Genomic DNA, 26,934 nt, shown 5'->3' with positions numbered 1-26,934 from the left:
ATCTTCTGTGCATTCTATGTTAGTCTGCTTCTTGTATTTGAGCTTTCTCAGCTGTCTTTTGGCTGAACTGCAGTATTGGTAGATCCTGATTTCTCACCTACATGGAAATTATAAAACTGAAGGCACTAGCAGAGTTTTGCAGCACAAGCATCCTTTTGGAAGGATCTGTGTCAGAGGCAGCGCTGTCTTTGACAGTGAAGGGATCGGGCAAACGTGGCAACTCTCGAAGAGCTGGTGTGGGAGATGGGGAATGTGGGAATGGAACATGGACATCTCTGTAGCAAAACTGGTGAAAGAGAGGGCAAGCATGTCAGTTTTAGCTGCAACCAGATCCTGTGAAGCCTTAGTTTTGCTGTGTTATATCTCCTTGTCAATGTGTAAGAGAAGTAGTGGAAAAAGATATCCCAGACACGATAGCAATCCTTTGAAGTCTGTCACAACTATCAACTACTTCCTATTTGTGTTGCATAGAATCACAACCTCAAAAAGTTCTACTAGAAACATTTTTTGTCAAATAATGGTTACAGTTTCAAAAGCTGTTCTACTGTCTGAATGCCTGTTGCTGTATCACTGAGTGTCAATGGCTTGCTCTTGTTGCCAAGAATTGGTGAAGAATGGTAAAATAGACCAGTTCTCTAGAAAAGGGTTAAATCTACAAATAGTTTTTGGACAGATAAGGATTTAGAATTGTCATGCAAGTTTGTGGAGACATCAGAAGAAAACATTGTAGAAGTCTGATACAAAAGTCTTGGAAATTGTGATGAGGAAGAGAGAACAGGAGGACGATTCATCATTCTGCTATTTTGTACCTGCTGGCTCTTAAAGGACCTTCCGGACGAGACTGCTGCAATACTTGAATGTTCTGTGTTGGCCAAAGTTACTCTGTGTGTGTGACATTGCTTCCTTTGCTCTGAAGTGTTTCAAAATCGCTAATTACACTAGTTTAAACAGAAACAAAATGTGATGCTGCCTTCTGAGAATTGAATAGAGAAAAGTTTGATTTTTTTTTTTTTTCATCCTGCTGAGAGGTTATAGAAGTATACCTAAAACTGCCAAAAGCTGCACTTTTCTGGTGCAGCTTAAGCCAATAGATGCTTAGGATTTCTCAGATGCATGAGTAGAATGCTACAGTATTTCTGAAGTGCAGTATCTGATAAGCATCTTTTATGGGAGTTCCTTTTTCTGGTAACATTTTCAGTTTTCATTTGTTGCTATACATAGAGGTGCTTTGTAACCTTTTTTAAATTACATTTTTGGTGCTTGTGCAACTGAGGGCTGAAGCCTATGTGCCATAGCTGGGATCTCTGAACAGATCTTTGATATGCAGTAGATTTCCTTTCACCCATCTTAATTCATAGATGTATCTTTTGCTTTGCTTAATTTGTCTGTGTATTTTGATCCATTAGAGACTTTCCATATCTGTTGTGAGTTGTGATACTGTCATGTCATATAAGATTTTTTAAAGCTATTTACTTATTTGAATATGCCACTTCAAACATACTTCAGAATGAACCATGTGGTGTTAAACTGCCTTTTTTTTTTTTTTCTGGTACTACACAGGTTTTTGTGATAGAAGCTTGGAAAATGACCTGATGCTACCCAACAGCACAGTTTTAAGCAAAAGTGATCCTCCATTGACTTTTATAGACAGCTGGCAAGTGCCAGGCACGTTGAAGTATGTTGGAGAAGACAGGCATCAGGAAACTAATTGCTCAATCATGGACTGCTCAGAGTGCTTAAGACTGGTGTTGAACCAGACCTTCAGCAGCTGTCATCCTTATGTATGTTAACTATTTCGGAAGCTTACATTTTGAGAGAGATGCAGTTCCAATATAGTTTGGTATAACTGGTAATTTGATTAATGTGAAACTTAATTTAACCACATCTGTGGAAGGTGATATATACTTTTTGTATCTGAGTTGCGAGGTAAAAATAATTGAAGACTCTGGCAGCTTGATAGGAGAGTTGCAATAAGTAACTCTTTCAGAATTCATAATGTATCTCTGTTAGTTTTGAAAATACCACCTAATTTATAAATTAGTCCCAGCTAATTCAACTGTATCAACATGATGTAGAGCAAAGAAAAATAAAATAGTTTTAGGATTTAATTAATCCTTAAGAGTTCAGTAATTTAATAAGTTCCAAATGCAATAGGTAACCTGAGAGCCTGCATTCTCAAAGGCCCTAGAGACAGGAATTTCAGCTTAGATGAGAGGGTAGAACAGACCATTTAATGCAACCCCGAAGCGAGAAACAAACTCAGTGTGCAAATAAAGCATGTATTTGTGTTCATATGAGTACATTTGCTATTTCACCTTTTGTATGTAGTTGCATTTGATGAAGAGGGAGCCAAAAATGGACAAAAACATAGAGGTGAGGAGGAACAAGGAACAATGAGTAATTGTGGCTTCTGTTGGAAAAACTAGTAGCTCTTGCCTTGGCACTTGTAAGAGATGAAACTGAGGAATATAAGGATGTCTTATATTTTTTCAACATTTAGGAAGCCTTACTTTTAAATACTAGTAGAGTGTCTTTGTACACAACGAAGGTGGGTGGCCTCTTGCTTACTGTGAATAAAGAAATTTTGGCTTCATTGTTTGTAGCTGATATTTTAAAAGCTCAATCTTTTTCCTACCTAGCAGGGTCTCTATGAAGTTGCAATATTTTTTATTCTTTCTTTAATAGGTTCCACCTGAGCTATTCTGCAATATGTGGGCTCAAGACACTGAGTACATTCAAAATCCGTGTATTTCGCTAGCTGCCTATGTGGCAATGTGCAACAAATTTAATATTTGTATAGAATGGAGGAGCTCTGATTACTGTCGTAAGTATTCTGCATATATCTGTACCTCTGATATTCTCACAGAGGCAAAATTTGCCTAATAATAAGTGTTACTTTAAGTTGAAAATACCCATGCTCCTTGAGTCCTCACATACTTTGGAGGTCATTAATGAGATAATAAATTAAGCATTTGTTACGATACAATTCAAAGCAGTGTACAAAAGGAATCAGGGTCATTGTAGCTATTTCACAGATGGAAAAATTAGCCTTGCTCAGGAATCTGTCTCTGGCTTATAACGTACTTAACTGTAGAAGTAAAATCTTCTCACTTGCAATGTAGCGTTTGTTTCTCTTAGCCACTTTATACTGATAAAACCCAAACACAACAGAATTGGTTGTAGAAAGGAGGAAGCCACAGAAAGTTCTGTGGTACTTTGAATTGGCGATGCCTGCTTGATGCTGCTCCAGAAAGCTGTGTCTCTGGAGAAAGGATTAGAGAGAGGAAGCACCTTTGAGATTAGATGGGAAGTGAGGAGTAAAACCTGAGAGCTAGAGTATCCTGGCTGAAGGCATAGCAACATACTACAATGTAAGGCCAAATGGGATCTGTGGTTGTCAGTAAACAGAAAATTTGGATTACAGCATCTCCTTATGCTGTCAGTGATCACCTAGGAAAAGCCCTAAGCAGTGATAACATATAGAGGTCTGTGGTTTCAGTGCTTGAAAAAAGGACTTATTGATGAAGTATGATGCCCAAAAATAAGAGAAGTCACTGTACATAGAAATCATAAGTGATGTCTTTTTTAAAGTGATTTAAGGTGCGTTCATGTGTATGGGCTTCATGCAGGTATGTTGTAATGCCATGCAAATAAGAGTCTTAGAGTCTAAAGCTTAAAACCAGACAATTTTCTTTTTAAAAAGAAATCTTCAGTTTGTATGGATTTTACTAGCAAATTGCTGTTTAAAAAGAGATCTTACAAAATATATCTGTAAATATACTTAAGTATTCCATCCATGGTGAAGGGATGCATCACTTTCTTATTTTTATACCACAGTGGCCTCTGGTGGTGCATGTCTAGCAAGGAAGAACCATGAAGTCGCATCTGGATTTTGTAGTCACTAAGTGTTGATGTGCTGTGGGCTGATTATGAAAAGCCTGAGTTCTTCTGTTTACAGGGCTCTAATAGAATTTTCCTGTGGGGCATTGTGGCCATTTTTAGTAGTTAGGAGCTGAATAAAATCAACCTCCTCTCCCAGCTCATCTTTGAAGTCTAACCTGAAACCTTCATTTTTGAGCAGACAGTCCTTTTGTGAACTGGACTTTGTTTCATTACCATGATTCCAAGTGGTGTTGCTGTATGATTTAGGTACCATTACATGATGAAGGTCATATATTTTGGTAGTTCACGGAACCACACTGTTGGCATTTTTAGTCATTTTCTGTTTGCCATATTTATGCAGCTTTAAACACTGTTTTGAAAAAATGAAAATCATGCTAATTTTTTAACAGGAAAAGTTAAATCAAAATTATATGCTTTTTTTGGTCCATTCTTGTATGCACCTGTAACATGCCAATGAATTTACATTAGCAGTGTGAAGAATATGAAATTTAACTGGGTTCATTGACTTAAAAATAAGACACACATAAAATAGAGCAATTAATGTGGATATCTATTATGGTAATGAGTTAATCCCATTCCTTATTATTCCATGTAAAACAACGCTGAATTTGCCTTTACATATCTATTTTTGTAATTGACAAAAGCTTTGCTCTTTAGTGATCACTGCATTTTCTTTAGCCACTGCAAAGTATTCAGAATGAACCATAACACCGTATTATTAATCTGTGTAGTATTTGCAAGTGTTTTTAAGTTTAAATTCCTTTGTGTCAGCACTGATGTGTGGTCTGGTATCTCTACTGCCAAAATGCAAACTGAAGCCTGATGAAAATGTTACTACAAGAAGAGGAGAGGTAAAAGTGCTTGCAACTTCCTTTTGTTCGAATTTGTCCTGTAGAAGGTAACTGGTCTGTATTGGTGGTTTTGGTTGGTAGATCCTACTGAATTGGCAGGTACAGGAAGTTAACAAGAAGACCATAATGTCTTCTCTTAGGTATTGCCTCATGTGATTACTGCTTCAGCATGAGTGATTTGTTTATTTCCATCCTAGCCTTCCCCTGCTCTGAAAACTTCTCCTATCGGGCTTGTATAGCTGCCTGTGAGGTTGCAGATAGTTGTCAGAATAACGAGGTTGCTTCTCTGGACTCAGACTCCTGCTCACTGTTGACAGAAGGCTGCGTCTGTGCTGCAGGGACCATCCTTCACCGAGCTCACACTGCTGTCTGTATTCCGGAAGAAAAATGTGGTATGTTGGATGTGATTTTCTTCTTTATTGTCTGCAAGTTGGTGGTCAGATGCTTTATTAGTAGCAAGCTGAGTTCTGGCCTGATGTTGTGTAGGTTCTGCACATGTCATTCAGTTGAGGACTCTAGGTGTTCAGTAAACATTAACTGTACAGGTGAGCTAGCAGGGAATGTCCTTGTGACACCTGCTCTCAGCTGGAGGATGCTCCTCAAAATGGCAGGTTTTGCTTATGTTTATGTGTTCTAGTATTCAACGTATGCTAATCTTGGCCTTCTTTTCACCTAGCCCTTTGCCAAAGGGTCCAAACCTGTTGATACTAAATAGCATTCAAAAGACATGCAAAACCAGTTAATTACACATTTTGAATGATGCAACAGTTAATTACACATTTTGAATAATGTATGTATATGTCTTATGTTCTTTTTGACAGCATTGATATTTATTTTCATTATAATTCTGCCTGAGCACATCATATTTTGGACCAATACTTAACACTAACAACACTAACTTGAAGGGTGCAGTTTATTAGAAATCAGATTACATAAAGCACTGTAAATTAATAATAGTTTTCTTGTTTGTGGAATACAAAAGTAACTTCTTTTTAGATCATTGCTTTGAAAACAAAGGATTGGATTAGGATTTTAAGTGACTAGCCTTTCAGTGGAGGCACAAAACAAAGTGGAGGTCCTGACCCTCTGGAGGGTATTGAGTGTCTTTCTTTTCCATACAAACTCAGTCTCAGACTGTCTCCTCTTTCACTTTTTTGTGGGGTGATGGGAATAGGTGATACCTTTAAAACTTGGGTGTTTTTATACTTCATAGTTCCACACTCCCTGTGGAAGAAAGTGGAGGCCAAATTTTGAAGTAAAAAGGAATTACTTCTGTTTTCTGTTGTCTGATCTAGCTTGTACAGACAGCTCAGGAGCACCTCATGCAGTAGGTGAGATCTGGAAAACTTCTTTGAGTGGATGCTGTATGCAAAAATGTGTTGACAGTGAGACCATTATTCCAGTGGAGTACAACTGTTCAGATATCCATGGTTTAGACTGTCAGCGATTTGCAGAAGTGGCCTTGCTTGTTCCTGATGATCACACATGTTGTCCTCAGAAGATCTGTAGTGAGTATTCCTTAATGATTATGAATACTGCCCACTGGAATATGCAGATAACCTTTCTCTGTGGTTTGTTTTCCTGTTACATATCCTACTTTTGAAAGGAATGGAATTTACAGATTAGGTAGAAAACTGTATAACCGTTGTACTTTTTGGCTCAATATCCAGTAGGTTTTAGGGGAGAGGCAGAAGGAGGGGACAAGGGTTATAAGGACTGAAATAGCTCTGTTTTCGTTGGGATAGGAATTGTGTTTATCTCAGTTGTACAGACTACTGATTTATTTTTAATATCCAAATACAAATAAATGATGTAACTAATTACTAGGGGAAAAAAGATCAGATTATTGTTTATCTAATTTACAATGTGAGCAGTAAAAAAAGCATATAAAAGCTTTATTAAATCCTTATTTAGCATAGAAAGTCCATTTGCAAAAAGAAATTGCAAGCGGTTTTCATATTTTGACCACCTGGGATCATGTTGCAGTGAGTTTTCCACAGGAATTTTTTTTTTTATTTTTATTTTTTAAATTCTCACAAGGATGCAGCTGTAGTTTAACTTTGCCTCCATGGAGTGTTGCAAATGCCAGGCACTTTTGAATATTGCTTTTTTTTGCTAGTTTGTTGTGGTTTTCATATGCATGTTGTCATTTGGAGATTTGGGATATCGAACTGCAAATACTGCTTGCCACTGCTCTACTCAATTTATAATTGCATAAGATAGTTTAGAAGGTTTTGTTTTCTTTCCCTTTACGTAACAGTTTGTAATCAGAGCCTCTGTGAACCCCTAATCCCTGAGTGTAATGACTTGGAAAAGCTGGTCACTTACTACAGTGAAGAATCCTGTTGTCCCAACTACGTTTGCGGTATGTTTATTTTGAAAAGGTAAAAAAGTTCACCCTGTGAAAGACTTTCAGTAAACTAAATAGAACAACTTAGAAGCAAAAAGGTAGTTCGTGTAGGCATCATTGATAGTATGGCCATTTACAAAATTCCCTTTCATCTAAAGGCTCAGGGTTGGTCTATGCCTCAATTTGAGCAGATATAATGATGGTGTCTTGTGTTAACAATCAGGCAAGAATGTCTTTGCTTTCTTGAGATAGAAGGAAGAAGTTTTTCTAAAGCATCTTGTAGTATTTCTCTGCTCTGCACAGCCATTTCTTAGGGTTATAGCACAATGAAGGGGAAATGCTATACTTTGAATAAAGAAATAACGTGTTGTTCTTTTTTCAGAATGTGATCCAGCAAAATGTGAACCAGTGGAGCAGATGCCAAGCTGTCAAGCTGATCAAACACTAGTTGCTTCTCGGGTGGAGAGTACTTGCTGCATTTCCTATATATGTGGTAAAGTATTCTGGCTCACTGGTGCTAAATGTGCTTCTGCATCTGCAATGGTGTCTACAATTATCTTGCCAATTAAGGCTCCTTGTACTTCCTTTAGCTCTCCCAACATAGTAAGATTTTTGAAAGTGGTTTAAAAAATGCGTATTAATTTTACAAAACATAAGAAATGGCAAAAACCATCAAGAGTCACAAAACAGCTTTGTGTGCAACTAAATAGTATTCTTGGGTCGTGTAGAGGAGTTGTGGTGGAGTCTGTGGATGAGGGATTTGAGGGCTTTTGAGAGACCATCCCTATGCAGTGTGTGGCCTGGCTGCATGAATATTTTATCTGAAAGAAGACTCAAGTTATATATGCTCTTGTTCCCTATATCCTGTTGTATCATCTATGGCCCATCTTATTGAATGGTAAATATCCCATATGAGAGTATTATGCAAATTTGTTCACTTTGTTTGGGGTTTGGCCTTTAATGACTTAGTTCAATAATAAAATTGCACTTTTGGCATCAGTATCAGAGTTCCAATGTTACTATATGGTTGTTTTCTGTGTGATAATAATGTGCCAATAAGGTCCTATTGAATTTATTCTTACTTTTACACATAGATATCTGTGAATCAAAGGCCAAGTCATCATGATTAGCTCTTCCATGTGCAAAAATTTAAGCGTTAATAGAAAACTTGAATTACACTTCTGTCTCTTTTTTGGTATAATGAGTCTTTTCACTGTATTTATCCGAGAGTACCTATTGTGTTCAAGTGGGAGAGAACACTGGGATCACAGGAGATGCCCTTTATTGGGGATCTGAGGTCCTATAAGTCGGGCAGAAGAGCATTCCTGAAAACGACAGGGTAACTTGTTAGGAGAGAAAATCTAGCAAAAAAAATTCATAACAGCAAGGGAGAGAAAATCCTGTTGTTTGTTATCTGACTCACAAAGTATTCATTCTTTATAGCAGGGAACAAAGAAAAGGCAAGATGCGCTGAAAATGAACCTCTTGAATAGGGACTATAAAGAACGAATTCAGAGTGTCTCTGTTCTCCATGCGTGTCTGAGACAATCTTCATGGGCATGTTTCCTAGGCAGTAGTAAGATTTCTTCCTATGTTTTAGATTTAAATAATTGTTTTCTCCAGCATGCGGGGCTTGCTCTGATCAAATACCCAAATGTCAAGAAGGAGAAGTTCTTATTGTGGATGGCAATACGACAGAGAGGTGTTGCCCTGCATACCAGTGTAGTAAGTTTGACTTGATTTTGGTATTTTAAGTAATAGAGAACATATCAAATTTTGTAGTGTGGATGTTCAGTGCCAAAAATGGTGGATTAGAGTTACAGCTCCACTTGTGTATATAAACAAGCTATCATCTGTAGTCCTGAACAAATAATCTTTACTTTTAAAACTCGATGTGCCTAAAGCATTATCTGAATATCTATATCATGGAGACAAAACAGTAATTTCAGGCCTCAAATTCTAGAGATTTAAAACTCTTTGAAATATTTGCTTAGAGTAGTTGTACTCTGTGCTACTGTTACCTAATGGCTAATGATTAAATTTTGACTTTTAGTCTTTTCAAGTAAGATGTTTTCTATAGGTATTTATTGTGAATAAGTAATTTACTGTTCTTGATTCGTATTTCTGTTCATCAACCTTGTGTTTATTGGACTTTCTGTTCCTTAATTTTAGTTTGCGAAATACATCGTTGTCCTGAATTCAAATGTATGCTAGGCATGTCTTTGGTGGAGGTATGGAGTCCAGAGAAGTGCTGCCCCTTTCAGACATGTGGTAAAATGACTGATTTTCATTTTAGTTGCCTTAGACAATAAGACACTGACAAGAGCTTTGGCCTCTTGGGTTTAAGTCTGCTTTAAGTCAGCTATACCATTGTGATCTGCCTATGGACAAATTATACAGAAAGGTCATCTAACAGTACAAGATTTCTTAATCTGCCTGCTTTTTCTGCTTCACAAGGGTGATAGCATACTGTGGATTTTGCCTGTTCAAACTGGTGACTTATCATCTTGAAAATTTTGTAAGACTTAGTATATTATTTATGGCTTAAAAAAAAAAGGTTAGCTTCACAGGTCAAGAATTTGCCAGTTTACAAAGACGGTAGGATATGATACATCTTCAACACAATTCTCCATTGCTTTATAGTGATTGTAATGATAGTTGTCCCTGCATGGAGGCTAGCGGATAGAATGATCACCATTTTTTTTAAGGTGTTCAGGTGGAGCGCAGTTGATACAATGTTGTAAATTGTTGTAATAAGTAAAAGTGGTCACAGAAGCTAGTATGAGTTTTCAGGATGGAATAGAAATCTAGACTCCCCAGATAGCTATATTTAAAAAACCAGCAGAACTTCTTCAGTGATGACTTGTAAATCTGGAATTTCTGTTTTCTCTGATGCTCTGTTTTAAGCAAATGGCAAATGGTTTCTAAATTATTGTTTCTGTTGTTGTATTTTGTTTTAGAATGTGCATGCGAAACAATCCCCAAACCTCAGTGCAAACTGGTATGAAATTCATCTTCTTTGGCAGTATTATTTTATTTATTTCTTAATAAATGTATTTATCAATATCTTATGAGTAGGTTTATCAGTGAAATATGAAAAGACCTCATTTTTAAAATTGCTTTACAAAAACACATCAATTTTTAAGAAGCCAGTTAAATGTAAATATCGTGCAGAATAAAATGGTTGTATAGCATTGATATTTCTGGAGTTTTTACGACTGTATCCTGCCCTGAAGTACTTGTAGAGTGGAACTGCACTCAACAATAAAATTTAGTTGTTAAATTGTCAGAACTAAATGCTTTAGAGCATCAGTGTTTTGTTAATGATATTTGTTACAGTGAATGTGTTAACGTATGTCATGCACTCAGACCACTGACTAAGCAGAACTTTTAAACCGTATTTCATTGTGACTTGTTCTGCATTACAAAGATGTTCATTAGCATTGCTGAGTTAGGTTCTCAGTACTGGGTATACTTTGGTTTTGCTTGTCATTACGTTATCCAGAAAACAATATTGCAATGGGAATAATTTATAATAATTATAATTTGGAGTCCTAGGAAGGAATTGGAAATAGTACTAATTTTTTAGAGAAGAAGCTCAAAATGCTTTGTAAGCGAGGTTGTTGTTAGTACTTTCATTTTGTAGATGAAGAAACTTGGGCATAAGTAATAAGGACTTGCAGAAAACTGGAAGAAAAATATCAATATGCATACATATAAACAACAAAAGGAAAAATTAAAAAGCACATCTGTGCTATGGTGGTACTATTGATATCCATTAAATTATTCCAGGAAAGATTACACTCTACCCTGCATGGAGATTTCTGTACAAAGGCAAGCCATTGCATTTCATTGTTGGCCTGCCTTAGTCTATTCTGTCCTAAATGTCTGCTATACTGACACCAACAACCATTCCTGCTTTTCAGGTGTAAAAAAATTCCCGTTCGGTTACCTTTACTAAATTAAATGCCTCTGCGGGTGATGAAAGTGGATTCAAAATAGGTTTCTAGGGACAAGAGATACTGCTACTCAAAACCTGAAGGAAAGGTGTTTAAAAGTCATACACATAAGAAAACGCTGTTGTTTCACTTTATTTTGTTGTTTCACTTTATTTTGTTGTTTCACTTTATTTTGTTGTTTCACTTTGGTTTGTTGTTTCACTTTGGTTTGTTGTTTCACTTTTGGTTTTTTTCTGCTTTTATACACTTAGGGGCAGAAACTTCAGATAGATGAACTGTTTCAGAACAGCACAGAAAATATCTGTAACTGTGTTAAGTACATCTGTGGTACGTCAGAAAATAATTTAATTAAAAGAAATACCCTTTCAAGTTTATTAGGAATTATAAATTGGCTGTTCACTTTGAACATGGTTCTGAGGAGGAAAGAATTGACTGACATAATTCACAAATAGTGTAAGAAAAAGCAAGAAAACAGGACCCATCACTAAATATTTGGTTGATTATGGCCTATCCTTGTATTTTGTTAGTTCCTGTAGCAGGAGGTCTGTGCAGGGAAATAGCAGGCAGAGTTTTGGGGGAGTTGGGTGGTGTTGACTAAGCAGCCTGCACCTTGCTGAGCTGGAGTAAGGACCCCAGCAAGAAATGAAACCACTCAATGTCCACGTGAAGAAAAGTCCCACTAACCCATTATGGGACTACTCAGAAGCTGGTAGACACGCTTATGTGCTCTACAAGATCAAGGATAGCATTCAGCACCATGCAGATTCATCTTAGAGCATGCCCAGTAGCATCTGGGAAAACTCAGGAAAAAATAATTCCTGTGGGGCACCAATAGAGTTGGGATTGTCCTTGCCTAGATTTCTACAACAAAGATGTATACTTCTAAGCCCCCTGCACCCTTGGTAATCAGGGGGCAGAAATAGACATTTCTTGGGAACATTTCCTATCCTGAAGTAGACTTATAAAACAAATTTGCTGAAAAAGCCTGCACTTCATTTCGTTGGTGCAGCTAGTAGAATATTATATATTTATTTAAATTTCCTTCACGTTATATTTGAAATAATTTCGCAATTGTATTGAAGCATTAGACTACTGTTAACTGTTTAATTTTAAAATCTGGCCCATAGTTCTTAAAGAGGTAGAATAGCTTTTTTCATTCCTGTTTTACTCTTTGAAACATTTTTTAACAGAATCTTGATATCAAGCTGATTATCATGACCATGCTTTTTATTTTTTGTTTTCTTGTAGTGAGAGACAAAGTTTGCCTGAGTAATGAGAGAGGTGTGCTGCGTCCTGGACAGACAATCGTGGAACACAGTGCAGATGGCATTTGCCGTGTTTCTTATTGTACAAATGTGATTGATCCCTCCACTAAATATTACCGAATAAACACATCTTCAATAGACTGTGCTGTCAAGTGCAAAGCTGTAAGAAATTCACTATTTTAGACATGTACATTGTGACTGGTAGTCTTAATTGTATTTTGTTTGGTTTTGTTAAGTAGATTACAGTCATATGAACAAGATGGAAAGAGTAACACTGAGATCTCCCTCTAATGATGTGCTACAGCACTTCTGATACAAGTTTACAAAATTCCCACTGCCTTCACTGTTTTCTCCCCCGTATAAACATTCTCCAAACTAATGTATATTGCATAATGCCACCTTGCATCCCTGTGTGACTTTAATTGCATTATGCACAAACTGGTACAAATTCCTGGCAGACATTAGCACAAAAAGAATTGGGAAGATAATAACTATAAATAGAAGAATAATTCTAACTGTGGTGAAAACAGCTTTATAAAACAAGCAAATGATACCTTGCATTTTTACAAAGTATGGTACCTTACCATGAGAATATTATATAGATTACTTTTTCTAATTATGTACTTACTTGATGTCTAATGCGTAAAAAGTCAAAATCAAAATGTCAGTGGTTCTTGAAGATCATAGAATCATTTTGGTTGGAAGAGACCCTCAGGATCATCGAGTCCAAACATAACCTAACTCTGGCACTAAACCATGTCCCTAAGAACCTCGTCTAAATGCCTTTTAAATGCCTCCAGGGATGGTGACTCCACTACTTCCCTGGGCAGCCTGTTCCAATGCCTGACAACCCTTTCCGGGAAGATTTTTTTCCTAATGTCCAGTCTAAACCTTCCCTGGTGCAACTTGAAGCCATTTCTTCTCGTCCTATCACTTGTTACTTGGGAGAAGAGACCAACACCCTCCATGCTACAACCTCCTTTCAGGTAGTTGTAGACAGCGATAAGGTCTCCCCTCAGCCTCCTTTTCTCCAGACTAAACAGCCCCAGTTCTCTCAGCTGCTCCTCATCAGACTTGTGCTCCAGGCCCCTCACCAGCTTCGTTGCCCTTTTCTGAACTCTCTGTCACATTTGAAAATGGTAAAAAGACCAGTTCATTCTCTCAGAGTTGAAACTTCTCCCCACTTACTTCAATGAAGAACAAAAGTATTTTATAAAAGCTTAATGAATGTACAGTGTGTACAAATGTAAGCTATGTGGTTTTGAAAGTTATTTAAAAGCTGTACCTAAAATCAGATACCTGAAAAAAATCTGCTCATTACAGTAGCAGAACGTCAAGCTGCAAGATGGTCTCATACAAGGAATATTCTATTTGGTTTTGGCAGAACCAAGTCTATCAGCCTCCAAAAGATTTAACAACTTGCTGTGGTAGCTGCAAGAACTTGTCTTGTCTCCACACTTTCAGCAATGGCACAGTTTCCAATATTAAGGTAAGTTTTTATGTCTAATTTCCTCAAAATATCTAGAAGTAAACAAAAAAGATGAGATACTGTACACACTTTGCCATATAAAATGTGCAAAGAGCAGCTTTATTTGGCCAAATACTAGGAATAGTTTTGCATGTACACAAAATTAATTTATTATAGAGTAAATCATATAGCTGTCTACAAAGATTAAGGGATTTTGATGTATAAGGGAATTATTGTCAACTTGACTATTTTAGAACCTGCTTAACATTCTACATTTAGTGGACTTTTAAGTTCTGTAGTTAAACAGAACTTTAGCATGCATCCAAATTATGTTTTGCTGTATTACTTTTGATTCAGACAAGATAACTTTCAATGGAATTGCATTATAAATACTTATAATACTGTTTTTGCTGAGTAAAGATTCTGGTTTACAATTTTAAACAGCCCGGTACTGTTTGGATTTCAAACTGCATCAGATACGAATGCACTAACACAGCAATAGGACCAGTTCTGGTTTCCTCTTCAGTTGGCTGCCCACCCTTTAATGAAACTGAATGTGTGAAGGTCAGTGTTCAATACATTCTTTTCATTCCAGCTGTGATTTATATTTGCATGAAAAGACTAACACTGACAAAAGGTGTTTTTACCTCAAGAAGCGAAAAATGATGAATTCTTGCAACGCCTGCATTTTTGCCCAGACATTTGAAGGTGCAAAGTTCTAACTATACACATATAGTGTGCCACCACGCTGCTGGAGAAACCTCTTGGTCTCAGAATTTATTTATTTTTAATAGAGGCGTGTAATATCAAACTAGTCCTCATACAGCTGTCTGAACTTGGATGCTTTTCTGGGCTGGACTTCTTTCTAGCTGATTTTCTGCATATAGCAATTTGATTCATCGCAGTGGTCAAAAACACTGAAGAAAATGAAAGATTGTCTGAATATCAGTAAAACCTTTTCTACACTGGGACAGAAGGTTTTGTGGACTAGTTTTCCAGGAAAAGCAAAAGCTCTATTTGAATCTGCAAAATGAGATTAGGGATACTTTCCTTAATTAATGGTGGTACACAAGCAAGGAACAGCCCTAAAGGAGCTGGGTGGCTGTAGTTCTTCTCACAGATGAGATTCATTCTTCAGAGACAGTCTCAGTTTCACAGCTGGTGAAAGGCCTTTTGCTGTTCCAGGCAAACTAAAAAAGTTAAGGCAGAGAGATAGATTATCATGTCTTGAGATACCGAGGTGGACATCAAAAATTGAACTCTCCTTCAAGGTAATCCTGAGAGAGCTTTTCAACAAGCTGCAGCTCTTCCTCCCATTGTGCTCTGGGGAACGCTTCATTTCATGCTACAGCACTGCAGACAGCCATGGTGTCCACTACGGGGACCAGGCGGCTTCTCATTTAGACGAGACTTGTTCCTGCTTTGATTTCAGAATAAGTTTTTTGTGACTGTTGGTATGGCTTCTACAAGAAGTCAGGGATTTACTCTAAATAACAGATAATGAAGTCATTCTAAACACAGCCATTCTCTCTCCAAACCTGGCTTTTTGGTAGCAGGTGATGTATAGTGGCATTCAGTGACAACCGCTTAGTACTCACTTGTGTTAGAACAGTCAAGTTAGATCATTTACATCCAAACCTTCATCCATTCACCAGGGTGCTGCATTTGCCTGAATAACACTGCAGAGCTGTATCTGGAAGATATTTCTAGTAGTGCAGATATATGGGTATAGTGCAGATATATGGGAATGAATGATTGAAAAAAATCAATATTTTTCCTCTTTTTCTCTCTTGGTCAGGTTGGAGGCTATGTTGTACCATTCTTGGAAGGATGCTGCAAAACCTGTAAGTGATTAATGACACTTGCTGCCTCACAAGTCTGTCTGATTTGTTCTTACCTTAGAAATAAGGTTGATTCTTTCCTGCATGAAAGCTTGATGCACTGATCTCGAAAGGCTGTGCTTTTCCCAGTTTCACTCGTGCTTAAATCAGAATAAAGTAGTTTAACATTGAAGGGTTCGCTCCACTGATAGTGACTGTGGCTGGCCAAGTCACTAAAATTGCTACCTTGAGTATTTTGTAGTTCTCATGTAAAACTCATCACAATATTAGTTACTGCATTTAGTATAATAAAAGGTACTGTGTTTTGAAAGGCACCTTAAAACATGCTTTGTCTACATTCATACCTTCATATTTGGTAAACATGAAGATTGATTTATGCAGTTTGTAAGTTAATGCTGTAAATATTTAACTGATTTTAATATAGTCTTGGATTCCATTAATAGACATAGTTCAGAAGCATTCAGGCAATATTTTTTAAAGGAACTTATAATTTAAAAATCGCCCCTTACTTGATTAGCAAGATATGTTTTGACATCTAAGAGAGCTAATAAAGGTTCTCTGGAAATATGTAATTATCTACAGAATAGGTTCCAAATATGTTAATTCTTAATATAAATCAATGGCTGAGTACATTTTTTCTTAACACAATGGTACATAGCTGAAACATTTTGGCCGATTTTGTGCAGAATTTAGCCTGAATCAGACACCTAACCTGAAGACTCTGAGCTCAAATACCTGAAGTTGACGATGTTATATGCAATTGAAAAGGAGATTTCATACTGGGCAGTATCAGATTATCTTTAAAAAGGTGCAAAAATCTCACTTCATTTGCATAAGTGGCTGGAATAGTGATCTGAAAGCCGAAGGTGTTAGCAGATACAGTGTGGGAAGGAGCTGGAGAAAAATGCAGCTATTTCCTGCTGGGTAGGATGGGACTTGAACAGTCATGATGACCAGACATGGTACCATGTGCACAGTTACTGCACTGAGATATATGTGGCCAACTGGGAGGTACCTCGCGGTGCTATTCATTATGTATTGCATTTTGTAGTACATAGGTTATTGAAATGGGAAGATTTATCTGCTTTTTTCCAGTTCCTGATCACTGTAAGGGAATGGTAACATCTCTTCACATTTTTTCGTTCTGATGGACCTGTGTTTGTTGTAGTTCTGTAGCCGATTCTCCATAGTTTGAGATTAGTTTTTGATTATCTGATATTACCCTTCAGTGCCTTAGCAGCCATCTAAGACAGCTTCTGAACAAACAATTTATTAAGACCATTAAAAATCCATTAAGCTTAAAAATCCATTAAGCTACTTTTCAGCAAGGCAGAAGATCTTGCTACTATACTTAGATCATAACCACACTTCTAAATAATTAAGACAATAGTGTAAGTTGTTAATCTGGAGCATGCATTACAACGCAAAATTAAACCCTTGAAAAATCCAGTGATTTCAGAGTTGCATTTACCAAGTAGATTCATAATAGTTTTGATTTCACACCTGTTTATAGACAACGTAGTACCTCTATGAATTCTGTAGCTTGTTCTGACTCCAAACAAATCCGGCATGAGAGCCGTTAGTCAACTGTAATCATGTGAGAAGTTTTCTGAGAAGGGTTTTCAGGTTGTTTTCTTTTGAAGTCTTTTACCATTAGAAACCATTGTGATTTTTCCTTTCAGTTTTAAGTGGTACTTGAAAATTAAGTCCCAGGAGTTCCATCAAAACCTAGAGAGTTTTTACAAATGTGGCTCAGAGGAAATCAGACTATTTCTTTCTTGTACCCTAAAGGACAACTTAAATTTAGGGTACCAGATTGTCTTAGTTATACCAACGTAGATCAGATTCTTCCTAGTTTTGATATTAGGCTTAGCAATGCAAGTAATACCTGGGCAGGGTCCTAAGCTGCTGGCTGCTTGAGCAGAGAGGTGGGACCAGATGACCTCCAGAGGACCCTTCCAACTTCAGCCATTCTCTGATCCTGTAATATAAAGATATGTAAAAGTTGAATTCTTTTCTCAAATATGCCGAAATCTAATGACTCCAGAATGTAACATGTAATCTGATCAATATATAATATTCTTACCAGGTTCTTCAGTGTCAGTGTTCCTCCCATTCCCTGTTAGCCCAGTCACTCCTACAGCCTATGCTAGCTGTTCCACAGGTACATTTTCCTGAAAATAAGTAGGACCAACCCAAACAGCATCATTGTTGATTTCCAACAATGTACTCCCTGATAGGAGCATCAGGCCTCGCGCTCCCCAATTATGCCAAAAGCTGCAGTGTAGTGTAACTGCTCATGATCCAGAGTGGCTCACATTTTGGTTGTGGTTTGGTTTTCATTTTGCACTGTGTGGGCAGTGCATTGTTGTTAGCCAACAATGTACTGTTGGTAGTAAGCACTTGCGTAGACTTTAGCTTGCTGCATGTGTAAAATTGCTATGTTAAAAAATGTAAGCTAATACAATTATGTTTATAGTGCTGTAGAACATAGAGACTAATGGCTTTGCTTGTTAAAGCTTACTATGTAAACAGTGTTTTCGCAGATGATGTGTTGTATAGTTTTGCTTCCAGTGGCATACTCAGTAGAAGCAGGTCATTCCTTTCCCATCCATACTTAGGACAGTATACTGAAAATAGCAAGCCTGCATTTGCTTCATGAAAATTGGAGGTTATTTTTGCTCTTTTTAGTAGAGCATGATAATTTTTTTAATTGTAACATGGTATGAATGCAATTGCCTTGGCATTTACTTTGCGATCTCTCTGTATTTCTGTAAGAGAAATTATATTTCCTGTAATTTTCTAGATCACTGAGTGATGCATCCTTCAATAAATTATACTTATGACTCTAGGAGTACTACGCTGAAATCTATATTACTCTTTTCATATTGACATCACTTTAAATGACAAGGTTGTTGAAGTCAACCCAAAAACAAAGCAAGGATTTTTAACCATACTGACTGTGAAAAAGAATTTCATTATAACACGACACGTATAAGATGCTCACGTGTTTTGTAAGGTTGTTTATGTAAAAGTGTATTATATTGCAGAGCTTATTAAAAGCCACTGGACATTAAAGTACATCCATGGAAATACATTATATATGAGATATAATGTACTTTTACTATAGCCTGGATGAAGTCATAGCTACAACTGCACTAAATTCTCCATCCTACACACCATGGATAATGTAAAAGAAGAAAGGACATGAATAGGACTATGAGAAACATGAAATAATGGTGAGTTTTTGTTTTCAAAAACAATTTCTTTTTTCTTCATTTCTTAATTTACTTCTTCTCTAAGCAAATGTAATTCAATGATAGTCAAGCAATAGCCAGCCATTTCCAATTGCAGATTTTTATTTGCTTGCAAGAAGATTAGTTGCTGTCCTGTCTTTCATATTCCAGAAACCTCTGCTATGTCTAGAAACAGTAGCAGGCTTTTGTGTTAAAAAAATTTTTAAAAAAATCAAACCAGCAAAAACCAACAACAAAACACAAACAAAAAGAAAAAAATAAACCCAACAGAAACAAAAAAATTCTTCTCTTTGAGAAGCAGTATTACCTGTTTTGACATTTATTAGAGCAGGGAACTGGACATTACACATGAAGATATAATAAACCTCTGTCACAGTTCAGTATTAGGTATTGGTCAAACCAATGAGTCTTTCGCAGCCCTTGCTTTTCTGGAGCTAACCGTATTCACCTTGTTTCAACATCTTTGGATTTCTTGACTGAAAGAAAATGCAGCTCTGTAAGTGGAGAGTCACATGGGACTGTGTAAATTCTGCTGTGAAACTGTGGAAGCTGTTATAATGGAACGGACTATTCATTTCTCTTGCAGATCTGCAATGTGATGTGGTTCCTTCAGCACAGAGAGGATCATGGTCAGAAGATTCTGTGCTTTCTGGTCTCTAACTGAACTTTATACTGAACCTTCTTTGCTTTTCTTCAAATGTTCAGGATTCCTGTCTTAAATTTAACTCCTCATTTCATGTCATGATTTTGTTTTATCTTATTTCATCCATGTACTTTTTACATACTTCTGTGAGAAAAATTGTGTACATAATGGTAATGAAAATGTAAATTTAAAAAAATTGTTTGTTTACTGGTGGATTTTCTCTCTTTTAATAAAAACATACAGAAATGTATAGCCTCCTGAATCCTTATTCTTCATCAGATTCTACTGCTAAGTGTTTGTTTTAAACTTTGTTTACACCACTGGAATGCAAATGCTGCTGTTAAAGTTTGTTACAGTTATTTCATAGGAAATTCGTTTTACGCATTATTAAAAAGCCTTACAACAGGAGTGGATGACCAGTTTTAAAAAATTTTTTGAAAGACAGTGGACTTACTCTTAAAAGGCTTCTGAATGAAGAATAGTCCTTTTATAATGATCATTGAAGATATAATGAGACAGATACTTTAATGCATGAAGCATAGAATAGTTTTTAAAGCAATACAATGTATAGCTAGTGTCACTTTGCCAAAGTTTGGTATGTGCAGTGATGTATTGGGTATTTTTTACTTTGTGTCTCTTGACCCCAGAAAACATTCAGGAATGTTCTTGTCTCTGAAATTTTTAGGATTTTGAGCTGATATTTTTCAATCAATTCCCATTTTGCAGGTAAGGAAGATGGAAAATTCTGTAAAAAGGTGACTGTTAGGATGACTATCCGCAAGAATGACTGCAGGAGTAACACACCAGTAAGTAAATATCACAATTTCTTTTAATAGAAGGGAAATAATACAAGAAATAAAAAGAAGGGAGAAGGAGAACACAAATTCCACAAGGCTATTGTCTGCATCTCTCACAGACCGAGGTTTCTGTGCTTCACAGAGCTGTTGTAATGTTTCCCTACATTCTCAGCAATCATCTTCTCAAATAATAAGAAAAAGGGGGATGTGACTTCTGCTTTTGTATGCATTTAGGCACGTGTTGATTTAGTGCAAGTCCAAGATCTCAGTTCACCCTATAACACAATTATTATATGCAAATTAATTTGATATAACTGAATCTTGCCAGTGATGTACTACAGTTAAAACGGCTACAGACATGTTTAATTTTCCATCTGTCTAGGGAAAGTATTTAAATGAAGAAAGGAATCTTTGGTCGTGAAGGGTTTTTTTTAGACAGCAGCATGAGCGTACTGTGAAATGCGTAGGAAGAATGAGGCCCTATCTGTGTGTCTGCCGAAGGATTTACTGCAGGAGGACACCACCAGTGTCCTGCTGGGCAGCCAGGCAGCGGGAGCAGCAGCAAGGGTGCAGACAGACGTCTCGTGTGAGATGTGTAAGAGTGCCTGGAAAAGCTGTAATAAAAGAGTACAGGGAAACAGCTGTAACCTCTAAAATGACTCTGAGAATACATTTTGCAGAGTAAACTGTTGAGCAGCCAGGAAATTTAGTGTCAGTGTCTCATTGAACAGAAACGCAAATCCTGACTATTAAACTTGAAAAAATTATAAGTTTATATGACTGTTTATGTTACAGTCTCTATTACAGTTTTGGTATCATTAGTAATAATTCCCCTTGGCTTTCCAAAAGGTTGATTCTTTATATTCTTCCTTACCGATACCCGTATAGCAACACTACATCAGTGTATTGCTGAAATTAATACTGTAGGAAGTTGTGGACAGAACATTTGGTGCTATGTTCAAGCCAAGGTTGTTATAAATACTTTAAAATTCAAAACTGAAATCGTTTCTTGGTTTCTGATAGCAGACAAAATCTGCTTTTACTGAAAATGACAGGAAAGTCATCATTAATCTCTGCAAGATAAAAATTGAGGCCTCTCTGCGCAACGTACTTTAGAGTTTATTACTCAGATATAGTGGGATTTTATAAGGGACTAGAGGAAATGCCTCCAAATCTTTGGTTGCTTTGCCATTGGATTTGGGTGCCTGATATCTTTGGACATCCTTGAGAACTCCTAACTTTATTCCCTAGCTGTTTCAATTTGCTGATGATTCTTCATGTTTGTTACCAGGTGAATATTGTTTCATGTGATGGAAAGTGCCCTTCTGCAAGCATTTACAACTACAACATCAACACATACGCAAGATTCTGCAAATGCTGCAGGGAGCTCGGACTACAGAGACGAACCGTGCAATTGTATTGTGCCAGTAATTCAACCTGGGTCAGCTATTCAGTCCAAGAGCCTACAGATTGTTCTTGCCAATGGTCTTAAAAAAAAACATAGAAGGAAAGAAAACAGCAAGCCCAGCTATTCCCAGCATAAGATAATTTGAATAGTTTAACTATTAAAAATGAAACACCCAGGCAACTGAATTTTAGCAGGTTAATGCTAAAAGGTGGAAGAATAAAAATATTTTGGGGGTCTTCTGAATTTCTGAAGAATAGCTTTGCATTGTTTGTAATGTGATTTGTCTTCATGTTCATTCACAGGGATTCTTTTAAGAGTTCTTGCAATAGGTGCCAACTTAAAAGGTGAAGTGATTTACATTAGAGACACCTCAAGAGAAAGAACACCATCTATTTTGTTCTGGAAGGCTGGCCCACTCTTTTTCAGGCACACATTCGTGTTTTAAATCATCGACTGGCTTACCTGGCAGCAGTTCATTATTTGGAATGCATTGCAATTGTGCAAATACATTCAATGTCTTTTAAGAAAAATTGTTTAGACAACATGAAAAGAATTTTCAGTTTAAATCATATTCCTATTGTGAAGTAGAACATGTATGAGAAATTATTGTTTGTTTCTAATCAGGGAGACATTGTCAATACTAATAACTGTATGTAATATTCCCTGGTAATAATTTCCGTTTTTATAGTGTATTTTATATTGTAGTGAAAAGCATTATGGCAAACATGTAATGTATGGAACAGATAGAGTGTGTTAGGCTATCTAGATGAGTCCTTAGTAGTTTATCCTTCTGCTAAACAATATGATGTAAACTGAAAATGCACAGATTTAACAAATGAAAAATATTTTACATTCCTTTATATAGATAATACCTGAAATGAAAACATTCAGCTTATGAAATGCACCATAATTAAACTGTTTCTTTAGAAAAATGAACTTTCTTTAGCAGTAATTTTAAAGATGTGCAAATTCATTAGGAAAAAGAAAACCAGGATTACGTATCTGTCTAAAAGAAAAACAAAGTTGAAAATCTTTGTCACCAGTATCGTAGAATGTAAATTCTTATGGCAAGTGTTTGATATGGAAAATGTACAATTGTAAGGTTTGAAATTTCAGACGCAATTTTGCTTATGAACTTGAACATCTAACATTTTGTTGTAACAAACTAATTTTTTTTCTCCTCTAAGCTAATGTTGCTGTTCTGTTCTTTTCCAACAAATGCCAAGATTCAGCAAAAATTCAGTAGCTTTGATTTTTGTAGATTAAAGTTGTAGATAGCACATAGTGATACACTTGACATCCTATAATAGAAGATAGATCTCAGCGTAACTTCTTAAAAAGCTGCTAATCTGCAGTTAATCCAAAGAAAAATGTGTGGTTAAAATCAATCGTGAAATTTTTGATATTAATTTCATATACAATACCTTTCATTCTTACAATATCTAATAAATAACAGGAAGTCTTATTTTGTTACAAGTAATTTTGCTGTCATTGTTAAGGCAGCTTACTATCACGTGATTCAACACATGGTGTTTACTAATTTCTTTTTCAGCAGTGCACATGGTTAATTTTAGGGTTTGCTGCTATCACTAGTACTAATGATCTAACACTACATCAAGGAAGACCTGCATGTGAGTTTTTGAAAATCTTTGAAATCTGAATCTTTTCTGATTCCATCTCAGTTCACTTTCATCCTCGGAAATGCAAAATTCCACTATGCCATTTTATTCCAAAAGAACCCTGAAAAATGGTTGCGTATCAAAGTATAACACATTTCTGACACTGTCAGGCTGTTTGTTCTGGAGAAACAAGGGAAAAAAGGGAGGTAAATTTCTGCATATTTCCTTTCCACAGTGTTTCTCTAAACTGTCCCTTGGAATTGACTGCAATGAGTAGAGTGTTTTAAGTGTAGGCATTTTATTATAGTTGTGTAGTGATGATTACCCTTTTAGGGCCAGGTAAGTCATTAAGATCTAACTATAATAATATGCACAGTCACTACCCATTTTGTAAGACGTGTTCCTTGTTCAATGATATCTTCTAAGGAGTGAGAAAGGACAGAGCTTGGGAGGAGTGCATCCTTTGGAAAACAGTGGGCTGAGGAGCAGAAAACAAAAAGGGCTGTTTACCCCACATTGAGCAGAGCTAAGTCCTTGAACCCAAGTGCCTAACATTGAAGCTTTGGTATTTGCAAAGGTGAAGTTCAGCTTCCCTCAGTACCAGCTGGCAGATGCCACCCTAGAGGGTAGCAATTAATAAAAATAACTTTTTCTCTGGCTCTCAAGCCAGATGGTATTTGCTGTGAAGTGCCAGCCACCAACATGAGGGACAGATCAGCGCAAGGATCCTCTTGCCACTCGCGCTAATGGCAAAGCGTTCATTGCTTCCAGGAGCTCAGGGCTGCTCCTGTGAAAACCAGTCAAGATCCAAACTTTCAACTCTTGGTTGAAGAGCAACTGAATACTGGCAGAGGGAGTAGAAAGGAGAATGTAGTGTATCCAGTAACTGTAATCAAATGCTGCTACTGCTTCTACTTCAGGAGTAAAATAATAAACATTGTGTTAAGTACCTACTTGAGATTTTGTAAACATTAAGCTTATGCTGGGAGAAACAAGGGGGAAGATCCCAACTGCCTATGGTTTGACAGGGAAGCTACTTTTATCCCTGCCTTCATGTTAAGTTCTTTCACAGATGCTTAGCCTGTCTGCCTGTGGTTAGTTCAAAGCAACCCAGGGCCCTTACAGTGTCTTTATCTCACGCAGTGTGTGACAAAGCAGGAAAAATATTTTGGAAAAAGATTTTGCCTTATTTGTACTTCCACGTTTTCAGAAACCAAAGGGACCTCAGCAAGATGTGGGTTTCATCAGACCCTCCTATGCAGGAGTTATTTGGACTGTAACAAAATCTGAGTCCCAAAGCAACCTTCTTTTTACTAAGAAGTTGTTTTTTGCTTGATTATGCAGGTGTAATATGAAGGGTATACAGCACTGAAGCTATACTCTTTAGAATACATGCATTCTACTGTCACAACTTTGTGTCTTTACTACCCTTAAAGGCATATATGCACTTAGAGCTAATGAAATACTGGAGCCTTAATGTAAGTTCCTATAGCAACAAAAGTTAAATCCTGTATTCAGCACATAAAGCAAGTTGCTGGAGGGAAACTCGCATTCTAAAAGCGTTGCTGCCACAACGTGCTCTGTTGTTACGGTTGTTCCTGCTGCAGCAACGCTGCCTGTCCTGCAGACACTGGAGAACCTTCTCTTCTGGAGAACCACCTCAGCTGGGTGACTTCTGGGGCAGCAATGGGTGCGAAGGCCGGAGCAGAGGGACTTTGCTCCCTTGCAAACAGGGAGATGGAAGAAACACCTGTGCTGCTGTCATGCTCTGGCTGCTCTGCCAGAGCCAGCCTGAAGGGGTTAAGGAGAGGCCTCCTCCTCTCCCTCCAGCTAAAAAGCCAATTTGCACCAGCTGGAGCCTGTTTCTGGGGACAACAGTGGGTGGCGGTGGTGGTGGTGGGCTGGGTGTCTGGGGATAAGAGCAGTGTGGAAGGGGCAATGGGGGTGTGTAGTGCCTGCTCTTTTTCCTGAATGAGCCTTTTGTTTTAGAAGAGAGAACTGGCCTGCTGGTATGGGGTCTGTGGGCTGTGAAATGAGGGACAGGAGGTGAGTGGCCTTATGAGGTCTTTGTTCTTGTGGCTATCTTGATGTGGCTGTGGGAAAGATTTGAAAAGGTAATATTTTATTCTGTAACAGCTGACTTCCAGGTGGGGAAAGCAGCAAATAAATACATTTTAAAAGCTGGTGGTGTTGGAAGCCTTCGTGTTTGTACAACCATGTTGACTTAGCTCCTCAGGCTCTGCTGGGGGTGGTGGCTCTTGGCTGGAGAGCAGACCTGCCTCGCTTCTGTAAATCTGAAACTGGTGATCCTTGGGGCAAAACAGCTACTAATGCCCACTACTTTTTTTGTCATTTGTTGGTGTCAAGGCTGTCTGCAGAAAATGGACTTCTAGAGGCTGATTAACATAGATCAAATCCAGAAATGGTACTTAGGTGATTCCTTCAAACAAATGAACACTGTTGGAGTTCCTCTGGCAGACCTCTCGTGACTGCTGTTCTGCAGGGCTGGGCGCGTCGTGGAGTTGTTTATCCTGAATAAAGAAACCAAATTTAAATTTTGAAAACTTCTCTACTCAGAAGGTAAGAGAGAGACTAAGTAATGGGGGGGTTGGCCAAGGGGAGAAAATATGTGTATAATAATAGTGGGCAGGAATAGTTTTATTCTTGATCTCTAACATCGCCGTAAATAAGTTTTTGTTTTGTTTAATATGAATTAAAATGCTGTGGGAGTGAAACCCTGACCACATTCTTGAAACCGAGGCCTGTTAAACTTCTTCACAAGTCTCAAAACTTTACTCCACCCCTGTGGTCTCACATGTGTTTGGATATGTGGAGATTCTCCACAAAAGTGAGTCCTAATGTAGGTACAGAAACATGATAGGCTTGTATCTTGTTAAATCTAGTTTTTTAAAATATTTTCAATCCTGGATTGTTTTCCATCTTTGAATAAAATATTTAGTGATTTGAGTATGGAAACACTGCTTGTTTGTCATGGTGCTGATCGCTCACTGTTACCTCCTTTAAAAAACACTTTACTCATATTACCTCAAGTAAGCTTGCCCAGCCATGATTCACAGGAAAATATAAATGATTTGGCAGCTGGAGCCTTGAGTATGATGGATATTGACCATTAAGAAAGGCCTTTAAAAAGAAATATAATGATATCAATTGTGCTATCTAAACTCTCAATGTCTGGGTTATTAGTACATGATCTGGTCTCAGGATAACAGCCTCTTGAGTAATGCTTCCTCTAATTAGCAATAGTGCTCCCTGGTGGTTTGGTAAGTAAATCTGAAATATTGGCATCTGTCGGTTTAGAGTTTAATGCAAACTATTAGTCACAAGTTAAATAACTTCCATCTCCTCAGATGGCTTCTCAAGTATGCAGTCCATGAAGTCAGACCAAATAATTTTAAAAATTTTGTCCTCACTCTTATTTCTGCCCACGCAATCATCTTTCCCCTCAATGCAAGTGGCTAGCCATGAGTAATTAAAATGTGGCCACAGCTGCTATGCAGATGGTGGTTTGGTTTTTTTGTTGTTTTTTTTTTTTTAAATCCCCTCTCAGTGTGA

General features: G+C 37.3%; 1 protein-coding gene across 1 annotated transcript in view; it reads left to right on the top strand.

Annotated features, from left to right (window-relative positions):
* The window catches only part of OTOG (otogelin), a 108,990-nt gene extending 87,079 nt beyond the window's left edge, over positions 1-21,911 (top strand). Inside the window, exons 41-56 of the mRNA XM_065636091.1 lie at positions 1,561-1,781; positions 2,686-2,824; positions 4,952-5,146; positions 6,050-6,262; positions 7,015-7,119; positions 7,487-7,597; positions 8,728-8,829; positions 9,277-9,375; positions 10,065-10,105; positions 11,315-11,390; positions 12,312-12,490; positions 13,713-13,817; positions 14,241-14,360; positions 15,595-15,640; positions 20,264-20,343; positions 21,626-21,911. Of these exons, the coding sequence (XP_065492163.1) occupies positions 1,561-1,781; positions 2,686-2,824; positions 4,952-5,146; positions 6,050-6,262; positions 7,015-7,119; positions 7,487-7,597; positions 8,728-8,829; positions 9,277-9,375; positions 10,065-10,105; positions 11,315-11,390; positions 12,312-12,490; positions 13,713-13,817; positions 14,241-14,360; positions 15,595-15,640; positions 20,264-20,343; positions 21,626-21,826 (2,033 nt within the window). The 3' untranslated portion in view covers positions 21,827-21,911. The remainder of the gene's footprint in view (positions 1-1,560; positions 1,782-2,685; positions 2,825-4,951; positions 5,147-6,049; positions 6,263-7,014; positions 7,120-7,486; positions 7,598-8,727; positions 8,830-9,276; positions 9,376-10,064; positions 10,106-11,314; positions 11,391-12,311; positions 12,491-13,712; positions 13,818-14,240; positions 14,361-15,594; positions 15,641-20,263; positions 20,344-21,625) is intronic.
* The last annotated feature ends 5,023 nt before the right edge of the window (positions 21,912-26,934 follow it).

Source organism: Caloenas nicobarica, chromosome 5, assembly GCF_036013445.1.
Source record: "Caloenas nicobarica isolate bCalNic1 chromosome 5, bCalNic1.hap1, whole genome shotgun sequence".
In the NCBI taxonomy this organism is placed as follows: domain Eukaryota; kingdom Metazoa; phylum Chordata; class Aves; order Columbiformes; family Columbidae; genus Caloenas; species Caloenas nicobarica.
Note: the sequence above shows the minus strand (reverse complement) of the source record. Positions and strands in the feature narration are given on the sequence as shown.